Raw genomic sequence first — 15,771 nt, 5'->3', positions numbered from 1 at the left:
AGTTTGCAAAAATGATGTGTATTTTTGGGGTTAACTGATTTGCAATAAACTTATGTCCATTGGGCATCTAGGATTTTACAAAAAGTGGAATATGGTCTTTCTTTGTCGTCTTGATCTTTTATCTTATTGCGGAGAGGGGATTTTGATGGAGCCACATAATTAAAAAAAAATCCCACAAAAAAACAAATTGGTGTGGGACTGAAAACCAGCAAAAATTTATATTCTATGTTTAAAAGTTATTTATTGTGCATCCTACGTATGTTTTAGTCAGGAAAAAAATCTTACAAAGTTGTAGGACTTTTTTCTGCCTAAACATGCATAGAACTGCTCTGTTAGCTTCTCCAAAAAAAAAAAAAAAAAGACTCAAGTTGACTTACAAGTTTATTTTAACAGTTTATAAATTATCACCATCATCCTTAATAACAATAAATAGTTAAATAGTTATAAACTTTCGTATGTTTCAGTTCGTAAATATGTAAGTCTCCTTGAATCTTGTTTTAGAAAGACTTTAAAGATATTTAATACTACTGCTGCTACTACTACTAATTTAATACTACTGCAACACAGCCAGGAAGGGATTGTAGCGGAAGTCATCAAAAAGGCTCCCAAAGTGGCTTACATGCAGTGGGTAAAACATGGCGAACCTTGCCCACAGACTTACAATCTAAAGTGAGATGATGCACAAGGAAAAAGGGAGGAGGAGGGAAGAGGAAAAAGTTAAGTAAGGCTTTCAATGGTGGCGGTGGAATGGTCCCTTTTCATCTTCCTCTATACATTCTGCTGGAGAATATCCACCACACCTGAAGGCAGGAGGATTGCTTGGGGGCAGGACAAGTCACCTGCACACATCTTTCTCCTCCATCCAAGTACCTGCTGTCTGAGGCAACTGCCTGACTTGGACTAAAGGTAGGGCCGGATGCTGATTGATGTTCTGTAATGTTTAGCTTGATCCATTACGAGTTCCATTTCCTCCTCCTATGCAAGGGTAGGTGTGATTGTGATAAATTCACCTGAACAATGTTTAATGGAACTGGATCGCTTTATGATTTCCCCATGAAAGAAGCAGATGTATGGGGGGGGGGGGATGCACTGGAAAAGTGTGGCCTGGCCAGCATGCGCCCCACTCCCTGAAAATGTTTCCAGCATGCCTGCACCTGCTCCAGTCCTTGCAGGGTAAACGGGAAGCAGACTTTGTGCAGGTGGAAAAGGAGGAGTTCAGCCAATTCTTGAATTAAAAGGTCCAAAATCTACAGTTGGGCTAAAGCTTTGTTAGGACAAACCCAAATTAAACAGAAATAGGCAAGCTTTCGAGTTCTCCAGAACTCTTCATCAAGGCTGGGTTTGTTCCACCGAGCCTAATGAAGAGCTCTGGCGAGTTTGAAAGCTTGCACAGTGTTGTGCAATTTGGGTTGGTCCTAACAAGTGTGGATTTTGGATTTATTTTCTCATGGACCAGCACAGGTATAATAATAATAATAATAATAATAATAATAATAATAATAATAATAATAATTAATAATAATAATAATATTCAAACTCCAAAGAATGCATCATGGCTTGAAGAGCACTCTGTGCATGCTCAGAGGCAGGCCACTCAGCCCCGCCCACTTCCCTACCCGGCTGTGCCAGGCATTGGCTCAGATTCCGAAGAGAGCAAGACAGACCCGACTTCGGCTCTTTTCGCCTCCGGCCGCCGGAAAGAGCCGAACCTTCTTAAAGGGACCGCTCCCTCCCCTTTAACTGACGGAGACGCCAACCAGGCAACCACTTCTGATCGAGAGCAGAAAACGTAGAGATAAGAAAAGGACGCACCGCACGCCTAGTGGACACTTCCGGTCTCCGTTTAAACACGCTCAGAACATATCTCTATGGTGGGCTGCCCGCCCCTCATAGAGACTTAGCTGTGCTTCCATAGAAATAGAAAGGGTTGACTGACAATGGCTTTTGTCTGGAGAAGGAACTTCGAGGTTGCTTTAGTTAATTAATTAACAATAATAATAATAATAAATTTATTTCTTATCTGCCTCTCCATTTTATTTATTTATTTATTTAGAATATTTATATACCGCTCTCCATTGAAAAATTTCAGAGCGGTGTACAAGATAAAATGAAAATAAAAACAGAATAAAACATTTAAAACAAAATTTAAAGAAACAAAAACAGAGATTCAAGGCTGCATATTAAGGAAAGGCTTCTTGGAATAAAGGTGTTTTCAGGAGGCACCGAAAGGAGTACAAGGTTGGTGCCTGCCTGACCTCCAGAGGCAGGGAATTCCGTAGGAGGGGGGCCACCACGCTGAAGGCTCTTCCCCTGGTGGACTCCAGTTGGACGCTAGGGCTATGTGGAACCACCAGGAGCAGACCTTTGGATGATCTCAGTGACCGGGCAGGTTGGTAGGGGAGAAAGCGCTCTCTCAGGTCTCCTGGTCCCAAGTTGCTTAGGGCTTCATGCACTAGAGTACAAGAACCTTCATCCTGGCCCGGTAGCGAATAGGCAGCCTGTGCAGTTCCCTCAGCAGAGGAGTTACATGCTGGAAAGGGGCAGCTCCGGACCACAGCCGAGCTGCAGCGTTCTGCACTGGCTCCGGCTTCTGGAGCAGCTTTAAGGGCAGCCCCACACAGAGTGCGTTGCAGTAACCCAATCTTGAGGTTACCAATGCCTGTACCACCGTGGCCAAGCTATTTTGATCGCGGCAGGGAACAACAGTAAACAGTAAAATACATAAAACTGAACTAAAACACAATATACATTGTTAAAACATTCTAAAAACATTCTAAAAAGTTTTTAAATGTTTCGCTTCCTGGGGCGTGGGGGTGGGTGGAAGTGATAGTTGTCCACAGCAACGGACGAGGGAGCCTCACTGCAATAAAGTGTTGCAGTATGGAGTGCTCCTGTTCCTTGATTCAGCCAGCCATGAAGCTCTTTCACAGGATATTCCACCGCACCCCTCTTTTTTCTGTTCTTTCCCCCCTCGTCTTCCTTATACTGAGTGAGAACGTTTGGTCTCGCCGAAAGCAAGAAAGAAAAGCAGCCGGGACGGGTCCAGCACCTCGGAGAGCTCCTTTCGCGTCCTGGCCGGGGCTGACTCAGGGGGCATTCACAGCCCCCCCCCCCCCGAAATCGGGGCCACCGGCCTCCACGGGTGTTGTAGCAGCACTTGGGGACGTGTCGTTGGACTGCAGCTCCCATCACCGGCTAGCGTGGCTGGGGCTAATGGGTGTTGCAGTCCACCCACCCCCACCCACCCCTCTTCCTCCTCTGCCCGCAGCCCACCATGTCGCGCTGCCTTTGCGAAGTGAACCCAGAAGCCGCCCTCCGCGCGCGAGTCTTCTCGTGGCGCAGGACCGTAGCTCTACGCGCACGGCCGCCTTCTCCGCTGCGTCGGCGGCCGGCCGGCAGGCAGGAGGTGGGCGTGGCCGCGCGATGGCGTCACGCGCACGGAGCGCGGCGAACGTGACACGTCGGCTGCTCGAGCCGGATGTCCCAAGATGGCGGCGGCGGCGGCGGCTGCGGCGCTGACGACGGGAGGAAGGGGCCACGCCGCCCGGGGGGGCCGCCGCCGCTGAGGGAGGGGCCGCGCAGGTGACCGGGGGGCTGAGGCGCGGGGCTCGCGGGGCCTCAGGGCGGGGGAGGGAGCCTCCGCGCTCAGGCGCAGGCTACCTGGGCGGCCGGGGGGCGCAGGCTGCCCTCCACCTGGGGAGAAACCCCCCTCCCAGCAGCCCCATCTGGGGCCCTCAAGACGTCCTGGACTGCAACTCCCAGCAGCCCCATCTGGGGCCCTCAAGACGTCCTGGACTACAACTCCCAGCAGCCTCCCCTGGGGCCCTCAAGACTTCCTGGACTGCAATGCTCAGCAGCAGCAGCAGCAGCACCGCCCCCCACCCCGCCAGCAGGGCTGAGCCTGGTGTTGGACTACAAAACCCAGCATCCCCTAGCCAACAGGGCTGAGCCTGGTGTTGGACTACAAAACCCATCACTCTAGCCAACAGGGCTGAGTCTGGTGATGGGCCACAACTCCCAGCGTCTCTTACCTAGGGCCTTCCAGATTTCTTGGACTACAGTCCCCAGCATCCCCCAGCCAGCCTTCCCCAGCCTGCTGTCCTCCGGAGACGTTCCACTACAACCTTCAGCAACGCAAGACTCAGCTGTGGGGGATGGGATTTGTAGTCCTTGCTGCTGGAGAGCACTGGGGGTTGAGGGAAAGTGGCCATGATGGCTAGGGGATACTGGGGATTGTAGTCCCGCACCTCTGGATCCAGGCTGCCCGAAGGACTGCAGAGCTGGAGATGTAGCGTTTGCTTGTTGTGGGAGTTTTTAATTGGAGTCTTTACAATTAAAAGTAAAAATCCACTCGACTTCAGTGAACAATAACAAGATCTGTAAAGCAACAAAATGCAACCAAGGCAGGCGTTCTTAATACCAAATAGCCAGGCGCTAAGAGGCCTGTGCAGATAAAAAGAGGGTTTCATTTGGTGCCCCAAAGAATATAAATTTGGCATCTCTTGAGCCTCCTCAGCTGAGTTCAAGAGTCTCTGAAGAGGACTCCCAGTACCTGACTGGGCTTAATCCATCGGGGAACCCGCACCGGTGATACAGAAATGCCCCATCTTATTCCTTTCAGCGGGGTGGCGGTGGGGTGAGTGCCGGATTAATTTTAATTAGACTCCGGTTGCCCCAGTTTCCCCACATCAGTCTGCAGGCCGAGGGCCGGGGCTGAGAAACAGGTGGCAACTCCTGAGTGCTGCGTAAGCGTGGACGGACTGCTCTACTGGGCGAGATCCAACTTCCCTCCTAATCCAGCATTCCTGGTTGCACAAGCAACTGTTGACAGCGGTGCGAGTGTGTCCGGAGAACGGGGTTGTGTAACAATTGCTCTGGCTGTGGTTTCTGTTGTGGGGGGGGGGTTATTTATTTATTTATTTGTTTGTTGCATGTTTATACCGCTCTCTGGGCGGTTTGTCTTTGGACAGCAGAGAATAATGAAGCCTTCCTGGAGGAGGAGGAGGAGGCCATCCATGGCTACTAGTCCTCATGGCTCTGTGCTCCCTCCAGTATCCAAGGCAGTAAGCCTGTGTGCACCAGTTGCTGGGGAACATGGGTGGGAGGGTGCTGTTGCACCGTGTCCTGCTTTGTGGGTCCCTGGTCGGCAGCTGGTTGGCCCCTGTATGAACAGAGTCCTGGACTAGATGGACTCTCAGTCTGACCCAGCAGGCCACCGCTTACGTTCTTAAGAGGAATTGGCGTATGGGCTTGCAAGGTGTTTGTGGGGATAAGGGAGGGGAAACGGCCGAAATGGCATTTAAAATCGTCTATGAAGCAGTCGGGTGGGTTGTGACGTCAGCATGACAGGATTCTGAAACGTTATCAGGGCACTTAGGAACATCAGAACATGCCCCGGATTGAGTCAGATTCTTAGACGTTTTCAGTGGGAACATTGGAAGCTGCCTTATCCAGGTGTCAGACCCTCGGTCCATCTAGCCGGCTTTCCAGGGTTTCATTCCGGATTCTTTCCCAGTCCTACCTGGGAATCGAACCTGAGGCCTTCCGTATGCGAAGCAGGGGCTGTGCCGCTTCGAGAGCATGAAGCTTCTCTTGGCATTATTGTTGTTTAATAGTTGGATCTCCCTAGGGAGTAGAGGCCTGGCGTTTTAAGTTTGCTTAGGAGTTCTGTAGCTGTCTGTCCTTTGTCCAGGCCGGGAAGCGTAGCAGCCTGTTACGGCTAGCATCTGATAACAGCCCTGCTTTTGTTCAGTGTGAATGAGCTTTGGGTGAGTTGGCGTGAGGCCTGCTGCTCCGAGCCCCACTGCTTCTAAACCCCCACTGTTTCTGATTTCCTTCGCTGCCATATTCCTTCGCACCCTAATAAAGGAATCCGTATGGACCTTTGCAATGGGACTAAACCCCACCACCACCCCTCCCTGTTTTGGATTGCATTCTCGCAGACTGGGCTTATTTGGGTTTTAAAGTAGTAATTCTCTGCAAGTTGTGTAAAATATTACGTAAAAGTTTTACTCACTTACGTTGAATGCCGTAAAGACAGAGCATCTTAAACATCAAATACAATCTGGAAGTAGCTGCATTACCCAACAGTGAAAAAAAAGGTTGCATCTTATTTCATAGAATCATAGAATAGGAGAGTTGGAAGGGGCCTCTAAGGCCATCGAGTCCAACCCCCTGCTCAATGCAGGAATCCACCCTAAAGCATCCCTGACAGATGGTTGTCCAGCTGCCTCTTGAATGTCTCCAGTGTGGGAGAGCCCACAGCCTCCCTAGGTAACTGGTTCCATTGTCGTACTGCTCTAACAGTCAAGAAGATTCTAGAAATGAAAGGGGCCAGAGGCACATTAGACATTGCATTATATCAGGCCCATCTAGCCCAGTGTGGTTGACACTGACTGGCAGCAGCATTATTTCAGGCAGGATTCTTTCTTAGCTCTACCTGGAGATGCTGCCAGGGCTCGAACCCGGGACCTTCTGCCTGCCAGGCGGGGGCTCTTCTGCCACGGAGTTATGGCCCGATCCCCTCTCGATGTAGGAGAAGTAGAGCTAGAATGTCCGCAACAGATGGGTGCCCAGCCTCTGCCTGCAGGCTTCTAGCGAGGAAGCCCTCACCCCTTGCCAGTGGTATTACCAGCAATACAATTTTTCTAATGTTCAACCCAAACCTGCCCCCTCCCCTGTAACTTAACCCCGTTAAATGTAGTCCTGCCTTCTGGGGCAGCAGGGAGCAAGTCTTCTCCCTCTTCTACGCAGCAACCCTTCAGATATTTGCGGAGCGCTGCCGGGTCCCTCCCACCCACCCACCCCCAACGTATTCTCTTCTACTGGGACTCCGTTCCTTCAGCCATTCCTCACAGCACTTGGGTTCTTCCTTCGTTCCCCGCCTCTGAACCCAATCCGGTTTGTCTGACTCCTTTTTAGAATGCAGCACCCACGAACGAGCTCTGCTATTGCAGAACGGAGTGTAACCATTACACGTCTTGTGACTTCGCGTAGTAGCCCTTTTGGTGATCCATTTTTTGTAAACCACCCAGAGAGCTTCGGCTATTGAGTGGCGTAAAAATGCAATAAATAAATGCATAAATCAACTCCAGTCCTAAAATCCTTTTCACTTGCGGTGCTGCTCAGCAGGTCTCTCGATTCCGCACCCTTGGCATAGAGCATTCTGTCTCAGCCTAGTGCCCTAATTCTCTCTCTCTCTCTCTCTCTCCCCCATTGCAGTGTGTGTGAAGGAGACCCGGTTCCTGCAGCATCCGCCAGGCGTTCTACCCGTAGCGTCCGACCCAGCGAGACGCCTGCGATGCAGCCTCCGCCCCAGGCAGTCCCTGCAGGGGCAGGGCCTCCGCCTCCCCTCGCGACCCAGGGGAACGTGTACTGGCGGAACGGCCCGTTCGGCAGGCGGCCAAACGCACCTGTGTCTGCGGCAGCCGGGCCAGTGCAGCCTGTGACTGACCCGTTCGCCTTCGGCCGGCAAGCCCCGCAGGGCCCCGCGGCGGCCCACCCAACCAAAGGGGATCCCCCCGTCATGCCGGGTTTCCCTCCGATGGCGTTTCCGCCGCCTGCTCCCTCCCACCCTCCCCATCCGCACAGCGGGGAGCGTTCTCACGGCTCGAACCCGCCTCTGCCAGCGCCCGCCTCTCAATCCGGAGCAAACGGCACGTTCCCAAACACAGCGCCCCCGCTGTCGGCGTTCCCTGCCCGCCTTGACGCGCATCCGAATGCCGGACGCGGCGCCCGCAACCCCGCGGGGCAGCCTGATCCCACGGGGCTCGCTCTTGAAAACTCTGTCCGGGGACACCAGGGTTTGACTTCCATGCTGGACTGGCCACCAAGCGAGCAAGATATTAGCCGAAATCCAAGCAACCCTGGTTCGGGGCCCACATCCTTGCCTGTCTTCCCCCCTGTTCAACAAGCGGTGCCTCAGTGGTTACCTGTCCAAGGCAACTTGCAGCCCCAAGGCCATGCTTACCCGCCCTACTCGGAGGCCCCGCCCCAAAATGCCTTCTACACTCAGGCTGCTCTCGGCGTCTCCCAACCGGGCCCCCACGGGGCCCCCCAGCAAAGCCCTCCACAGCATCCCGTGGTCGAGAACACCGCGCAGACACCGCTGATGTTTGGCGATGCGTCGAGCATGACCGCGCCCCACCACACCGCCTGGCAGAATGCAGCAGGGGCGAGTCCCTGGCCCGGCCAGCTTCCCCAAGAACACTTTTATTTGCAGCCTCTTGAAACTGCCCACCCTTACGGCAATTCGACCGCTCAGGAAAACAGCCCGTCGGCGCAGACCCGAGATGCACCCGAGACGGCAGGCGGGCAGTGCCCAGCTGATGTGGACTCGGGCACGGTCTCGATGTTTTTCAAAGGAGACGAAGCTGAGAACGAGGAGATACTTTCGTCAGAAATGGCCGGGCAGGCCGGCAAAGCTGACGGCGACGCTTTCCAGCAGACGATGGGGCATACGTACTACCAGCCGCTGCACGCGCACCAGGCCCCGACCGCTCCCTTTTCTTCCGCGCAGCCCAATCCGGTTTCTGCGGCGGAGGCGTTGCCAAAGGAGGTCCAGCATCCCTTCCGAACCTCGGCGCCGCAACAGGACATCCGGGGCGGCGAAACCCCATCCTTTGCTAGCGAAGACAAAACCGGCCTTGCTGAAGGCGCCGGCAGCCGTGTCGGTCCGCGATATGAAAGCGTCGAGAACCAGGAGTGCGTCCAGAATCAGGAGGTTTTGCCCAGCGAGCCGCCGGCCCAGAGCTGCGCTTCCCCGGGCGCCGCCGCGGATCCAAATAGGTATGCCTTGCTATTGGGGCCGTCGCTTCCGCAGAGCGGCCTAGGGGCCCCCTTGGAAGGAGGACCCAACCTCGAAGCCCCCGATTCGTTGCCACGACCCGTCCGGCCCGAGAGTGTCTCGTCCAACTACAGCGGCCTGAGCTACAGGAGTGTCCCGACTTCGGCCTGGCCGCAAGAACTGGGCACGTTCATCCAGCAGGAAAGCGGGAAGCCGGAGGAGCCCTCCGCGGGCTTTTTCCAGCAGATCGACTCGTCCCCTTTGGGAGGGGACGCAGGTGAGCGCAGCAACTCCGGCAAGAGTTTCCGCGGCCCTCCCTCTCAGGCGCCCACCCCCAGCCCCCCGAAGCCCACGGGAGTGTTTCAGACCAGCGCGAACAGCTCGTTTGAGCCCGTCCGGTCCCACGGGCTGGGCGTCAGGCCTCCGGAGGCTGACCAGGCGAAGATGGTGGCTGAGCGGAGAGAGACTCGCCCGACCCAAAGGAGTACCAAGAAGAGCCCGGCCGTGCCGGTCGCCTCCCCGGGGAATCTTGAACAGCCCCCTGATAACCTGGAAACACTTTTCCTGCCCCAGGCCCACCCTTTGCCCCTAACGCTCGTGGGCAACCCTGGAAGCGTGCTGCAGCCCATCGGGGGGTCCGTGTCAGAAAACATGCAGTCGGTCCCCGAGAAGAGACCGTCGGCCCGGCTTCAGGGCACCATGAGTCCAGCCACGACGCTCTGGGCGCACGGCGAATTGTCCAGTTTTGGGGGGAACGTGCTCCTCGCCCCCGCGGCACCAGTGGTGTACGTCCCAGCCAAGCCCACGGCAGTTCAGGTCGTTCAGCCCCCGGAGGAAGGGACGCCCGGGCAGCCACCGCCGCGTGAGCCGGCCGCCCTCCTCCCTCCGCTGTCTCAGGCCGCGAACGTCTCCTCTGAGAACCTGGAGAACCCTCCCAAGATGGGGGACGAGGAGGCCGTCCGCTCCCAGGCGAGCTCGGGTTACGCAACCCTGCTCTCTTCTCCGCCTACGGAGGCGCTCAAGAACCAGCCGATCCTGATTGCCCAACCGAATCAGAGCGGCAGCTTGGCACAGCCGATTAATTTCTCTCTCGCTAATCAGCTGAGCAGGAGCGAAAAGAATCACCCGGCGAAAGATCCCGGAAGTAGCCACAAGCCGTTCTCGGGCGGTGAGAACGCGCCCTCCGCCGGCTCCTTTGTTCAGGCGCCGGCTGCTTCCGCCCTCTCCAATTCCCATTTTTTCCAAGGCCCTCCTCTCAGCGCTTCTGAAGTGACTCACAGCGCACCTGCACACTTACTGGCCCAGCCTGCCTCTCAAGTCCCGCTCAGCTTGGTTCTGGAGAGTCAGAAGGGCACCGGTTTGGAAGGGCTGCCTCCTGAATTAGCCAGCCAGCCTGGGGCTAATGCCTCCGGCTCCCATGGCAACCCAAGTGCGGGCTTAGGCAGTCTGGGGCCTGCCGGGGGATCCAGCAATAGCCATCCCGGCAGAACGAAAAACTGTTCGACCAGCCAAGAGCTGTCCAGAGGGCTTAATTTCACAGTCGCCAAGACCCCGGAGCACAGCGCCGCGGGGAGTCACGCCCAGGTGCAGAACCCGCCTCTTTCGCATCCCCAGGGCTTTCCTCAGCCGCCCGGTCACGCGGGCCAAGCAGCATCCGGGGCTCACGACCCGCAGCATTTTTATCAGCAGGTCACGAAAGACAGGCAGCCCCCCGCGCCCTCGGGCCGAGCCACCCCCTCGCAGCAGCTGGCACGGGCCGCTTCGCCATCGCAGGCGACGGCTCTGCAGCAGCCCCCAGGGGCACCTCCGAACCACCAGGTGCCCCCTGCAAATAGTCCCGCTCAAGCACCGAACCACAGGCCCGGACCGGCTGGGAATGGCCCGGCCAGTTACGCTGAAAACAAGGGCCTGCCGCCTGCCTCAGCAGCTGCGAGCGCTAGCCAGCCGGCTCGGCCCCCCTCTCGGCAGGAACAGCCGCCCCCGCAGCCGCCTCACGCCCCTCCCACGGCCTTTCCTCCGCCTCCAAACCCTCACTACTACTACCGGAACCCGTACGATCCCTATGCGTCGGCGTATCAACCGCCTTACCCTCCGGTGGACCCTCGGACAGCTCATCTTTACTACCAGGTAGAGTAGACCTCTGCTCCCCTTTCCATTGGGCTACCTCCTCCCTCTCTCTCTCTCTCTCTCTCTGTGTGCATCAACAGTTGTGATTGTGGGTGCGATGCTGACTGGGGTGGGCTTGTTGAGAGAGACCCAAGGAAACACGAGATGGGTGGTGGAACGTTGCCCTGTGAACAAAGGGGGGGGGAGGTTTCGCACCACGTTTGAAGTGGGTCCTGTTGTCCTGTCAGCATTGGTGGGGCGCGGGGGGAGGGATTTTTAGTGAAGGTCAGACAGCCAAGGAAAGATCTTCCTTCTACGGGGGAGCGCCAGTGGCGTTCAGTTCTGCATGCTTGCCCCAGGTACGGGAGGGTGGACTCAGGGACCGATCCTTTGGTCCCAGACAATGTTTGAGGGGTAGTCTGGATTCCCAAATCTGGGGTGGGAGACAGCACTCCAACTTGGGAGGAGGGGCTTGGAGCTCCGCCCCCTCATAGCCGGTGCAGAGAGAACTGCACCAGCTGCTCTCTGAGGCTGCAAACGGTCTCTGGGGGTGTGTGTGAAGGGGGCGTTTCAGTGGGAGGAGACAGGAGAGGCCGGGATATGAGCCATCCCGGGGCCTTTCCAGTCTCCTCCCCCCCTCAAAACAACCCAGCTAGAGGGGCAAAAAAGCCCATCTAGCGAAAATGCAGAGCAGGAAGACGGGGGAAGCGAAGATCACCTCCACTTCTTTTCCTGCCCTGCGTAGGAAGCTTGTGGGCCCCCCGGTTCTGGGCCTTGCAGTCATCGTAATAGGATTGCACTCTACACCAGGGGTGCTGAGATGGACCCTGCTCGGATCCAGCCCACCAGGGCGCTTCTTCGGCTCTTACGCTTCTCAAACGTGATGCTGAGTGATACAAAAACCCCCTTTGCTCCAGCAGGATCCGTACGGCCGATACGACCCTTCGTACCAGCTGTATGACAACGCCGCCGCTGCCTATCCTGGGAATTACCGGCCCGTGGAGCCCGAGCGCCCCAGCTCCCGCGCAAGTCACACCTCCGACAGACCTCCCTCAAGGTGCGCAGTTCCCAGAGGCGTCTTGCCTGCCCTTTCCGGAAGGCATCCCAGCGACCCTCCCCCCAGCCTTCTCAGCATCGCTTCCCAAAGAGCAAAGTGCTGTGTCCAAAAGCATGTTCAGAGTTAATGTTTCCCCTGACTGCTCTGCAATGGTTTCCCTGTCGCCTGTGTTATTGGCTGCAGTTGGTGGTCTCTTCCCACTGCGGGGGTGGGGTGGGGGTTGTAGATTAGCCAGCCGTTGGCTCCTCTGATGCCTCCAAAGACTGGGAAGGGAAAGGGGGTGGGGGCGGCTCCGAAGGCGGGAGGAGGTGCTGGAGCCCTTGGCAGACGCTGCCTAAAGGTAACGGCTAATGCGCAGGGGGCCTAGAAACGCGGCAGATTCTTGAAAGAAAAGCTAGAGCTTTTCTTTCAAGAATCTGCCGCGTTTCTAGGCCCCCTGCGCGTTAGTCGCTCTAGAATCTGTGCATGTTTCTAGAACCCCTGCTCCTCACACCCACCACGGGGAGGGGGTGGGGACCCTTCTGCAAAGGGTGGAGCGCTTGTGAAAACATCCTGAACGTTGGAAAGAAAGGAGCATTTGGAAATGGTCCGTGGCGTTTATCAAGAAGCAACCCGTTAGCAGCCTTCAGGAGCGTGACGTGCCCTCGTATCTGTCGGCGGTGCCTTGTGCCTCTCTCTGTCTCTGCTGGTTTTAAGTCCCTTCCAGAGCAACGAAAGCAAAACCACGGTTTTCTCCTTTTCTAGGCAAGGGTACCCCGACGAATATTATAACCCCAAAAGTGGATGGAGTGATTACTACGCAAACTACTATGCCTCGGATTATGCAGGTAGCGGGCTCTTGGTGGTCTTTCGCCCTCCAGCTGAACAACTTTTTGAAACAACTGATTCATCTATTACTTAAGACAAGCATGGGATTCTCTTTCCCCAGTGCTCTGAGGCCCATTTGTAGACGAAGGGCTGTGCTCACACAAGGTCCCTGTGCCTGTTTTGGGGGGGGAACCCTCACCTGCACTATGGCTCACCCTATTGAGCAAGGTGTTCCGAGTAGCCTTTTCAGGGGACTGGGTGGAGGGGCTGTCGTGGGAAGGAAGGAGTTGGGGGCGGGGATGTTCACTCCTATCTGTGCAGTTGATCCAGCGTCAATCTGGATCCAACCCCTGTTATTTCATTGGAGAAGGCCCTGATGGATTTTGCCTGCTGACTCCCAAGAATCATAGAATCACAGAATAGCAGAGTTGGAAGGGGCCTACAAGGCCATCGAGTCCAACCCCCTGCTCAAGGCAGGAATCCACCCTTCCGTTGGCTTAAATCCTGCCTACCAAGCAATGCGATAGGTCTGCCCTGTTCCTCTCTCAACCTGCCCAGTTCCACTGGTTGAGAAAACCTTCAGATTAACAACGCATAATTCTAGAGGGATCGTTCCCCATGACAGGGGAAAACCAGGCCTGGTGTGTGTGATCTTTTCTTTAATGATAAAAGTGGGAATTACGTATGTTTGAAAAGGAAGAACGTTAGATGATATTACTGTGAGGGAATAGGCGTTATTCCTCATGTTCTAGAACAGTGACAAAGAACCTGAAGCCCTACAGATGTTGTTGGACTACAAGTGCCATCATCCCTGACTATCGGCCGTGCTGATTTCGGCTGATGGGTGTTGGGAGTCCAGCAACATCTGGACGTCCGCAGGTTCTCCATCCCAGTTCTAGAACGATGAAACTCAAGGCGATACTTTAAGCAAGGCAAACGGTTGTGTGCGTTGACTTGACTTGTCCAAAAAAGGAACCTTGAAATGAAATGTTGACTTTGTTTTGAAACTCCTGGGTTGGAATCTTACGCAACCTTGAGAGTAACTCCTGTTATGCTCTTTGACCACCTCAGTTGTCTAGAAAGGTGGGATATAAATCTCCTAATGAATAAACCAAGGGCACTGTCCCATGCGAACTTTGACTGAAAATGTCCCACAACAGGATGTTTTTCTGTCTGAGCTTGCATGGGATGACAGCTAAGTTGGACTCGCTTCCCAATACGCATACATAAGATCTGGTTAAAAACCAGTTAAGCTGAAAGATGTGAAAGCCCCATTCTCTTACTTAGTGCTCTTCAGATGTGTAGGACTACAACTCCCAGCCGGCTGGGGCATGCTGGGAGTTGCAGGCCAACGCATCTAAAGGGCACCAGGTTGGAAAACGCTGATGGAGAAGGAGAGAGATCATGAATATCTATTCTATCTGGACCTGACCCCATTCGTTTTCATAAGGAAGAGCCTGGCGTAGAAATTATCTCAAGGTCCCATCTTGCGCGGACTGTACAGCTGCAGCAACGGCAGGCGATTATGTTATAGAATACTAGGCGATGCTTAGCCTGAGGCTGACTGCTTCTTACCTGACTGTCTTCCTCCTTTTTAGATCCAAGCCATTACCAATCGGCGTATGATGACTGGTACAGAGACCAGCGGTATTGGTACGACTCTGAACAGAACCCCTACCAAAAGACGGAGGCCTACCCAACCCGAAACAGGTTGGTGGATATCCGAGGACGGAGCTCCCATGGGTGGAACTCTTTCGGCCACTTGGTGCGTGGGCCTGTTTCTTGAAACGCCACAGTTTGAGTATCACACAGAGCTCACGCCCCTCCTCACGTGGCCTGCTTAGCCCTGGCAGGCTGAAACCGGGCTCTCCGTTTCATGCAGGGGTGAGGAACCTCTTTCAGCCTGAGGGCCGCGTTCCATATCAGAGAAGCTCTCGGGGGCCGCGTTCCGGGAGTGGGCAGGCCTAAGGCAAAAGGGGGCGCGACCAAAATGCCACCATACGTCAGGCCTTTCATAATAGGGGGAAATGGCAGAGACGTTGGGCAAGATAGTTGGCTCAGGGAAAGAGGCGTGAGACCCAGGGAAGCAGCTGTTTGTGTGTGGAGTCCAGAGGGCCGCATTTCGCCACCCTGCTTTAACGGAAGCCGACGTTGAAGTCGAAGGCCTTCCTCGGGCTGGCCCCCACCTCACGGCTTTTTGGCGTTTGCGTTTTTCACCCCACCCCCCACCCCCGTAGCCATGATCGGTACGAGGACTACTGGCGCTACGACCCTCGTTACGTGAGCAGCTTTGAAGACGACCTGGAGCCCCGGCGCGACCCCTACGGGGACGACTTTGACCGGCGCAGCGTCCACAGCGAGCACTCCGGCCGCAGCCTGCACAGCTCCCACAGCCTGCACAGCCGCCACAGCAGCTTCAGCTCTCGCTCCCAACAAGTAAGGCGGCCCAGGGCCCTTCGCCGGGGGCCCGGCAGGGCGGAGGGGCCCTGGGCACCGGTTCCGCGCCCCCACCCCACCCCCGCCTGCGATCCCGGGGCCCTGCTCTTTCGTATTTGTAAAGGCCGGTTGGGGACCGTCATAAAGTTGTTGATGATGATGTTGATGATGATTAAAAACATTCATCCTCCTGCCCCGTCCCTCCTGCTGCTGTGCTGTTTATGACCGAGGGTGTTTCCGCCTCTGCTCTAGAGCCAGCTTTACCGAAGCAATCAGGACCTGACAGCCGGCGCCTACAACACTGACCTCCCGTCGGGATCGTTCCAGATGGACTATCCCTCTGCGGGATACCCCCACTACGCCAACGCGCAGTCCTTGAATGATTATGACCACGCCGCCCACCCTGCTTGGCCAGCTGCGGAACAAGGTATTGCCTCCAGGGCCATCGCCTTGGGAAGAAGCCGGTGAATAGATCGATGGGTCCTTCAGTTCACTTTGAGGAGCCTGGAATGGCTCACCTCTAGTCCCCAAGAGCAAGGGGGACGGCAGCTGCCGTTTGCATCTGGTCTGGTCTAGGAAC

The 15,771-nt window shown here is 55.4% G+C and overlaps 1 protein-coding gene across 4 annotated transcripts in view; it reads left to right on the top strand.

Annotated features, from left to right (window-relative positions):
• The first annotated feature begins 3,532 nt into the window (after nt 1-3,532).
• Nucleotides 3,533-15,771, top strand: part of SEC16A (SEC16 homolog A, endoplasmic reticulum export factor) — a 31,762-nt gene continuing 19,523 nt past the window's right edge. For 3 of the 4 annotated variants that reach the window (XM_063144872.1, XM_063144873.1, XM_063144870.1), the window contains exons 1-7: nt 3,533-3,582; nt 7,222-10,912; nt 11,809-11,948; nt 12,693-12,775; nt 14,354-14,465; nt 14,993-15,191; nt 15,444-15,618. In XM_063144872.1, the coding sequence (XP_063000942.1) occupies nt 7,301-10,912; nt 11,809-11,948; nt 12,693-12,775; nt 14,354-14,465; nt 14,993-15,191; nt 15,444-15,618 (4,321 nt within the window). In that variant the 5' untranslated portion in view covers nt 3,533-3,582; nt 7,222-7,300. The remainder of the gene's footprint in view (nt 3,583-7,221; nt 10,913-11,808; nt 11,949-12,692; nt 12,776-14,353; nt 14,466-14,992; nt 15,192-15,443; nt 15,619-15,771) is intronic. The other variant, XM_063144871.1, reaches the window with a different exon arrangement.

Source organism: Elgaria multicarinata, chromosome 19, assembly GCF_023053635.1.
Source record: "Elgaria multicarinata webbii isolate HBS135686 ecotype San Diego chromosome 19, rElgMul1.1.pri, whole genome shotgun sequence".
NCBI lineage: Eukaryota > Metazoa > Chordata > Lepidosauria > Squamata > Anguidae > Elgaria > Elgaria multicarinata.
This window is presented reverse-complemented; position numbering and strand designations above follow the sequence as displayed.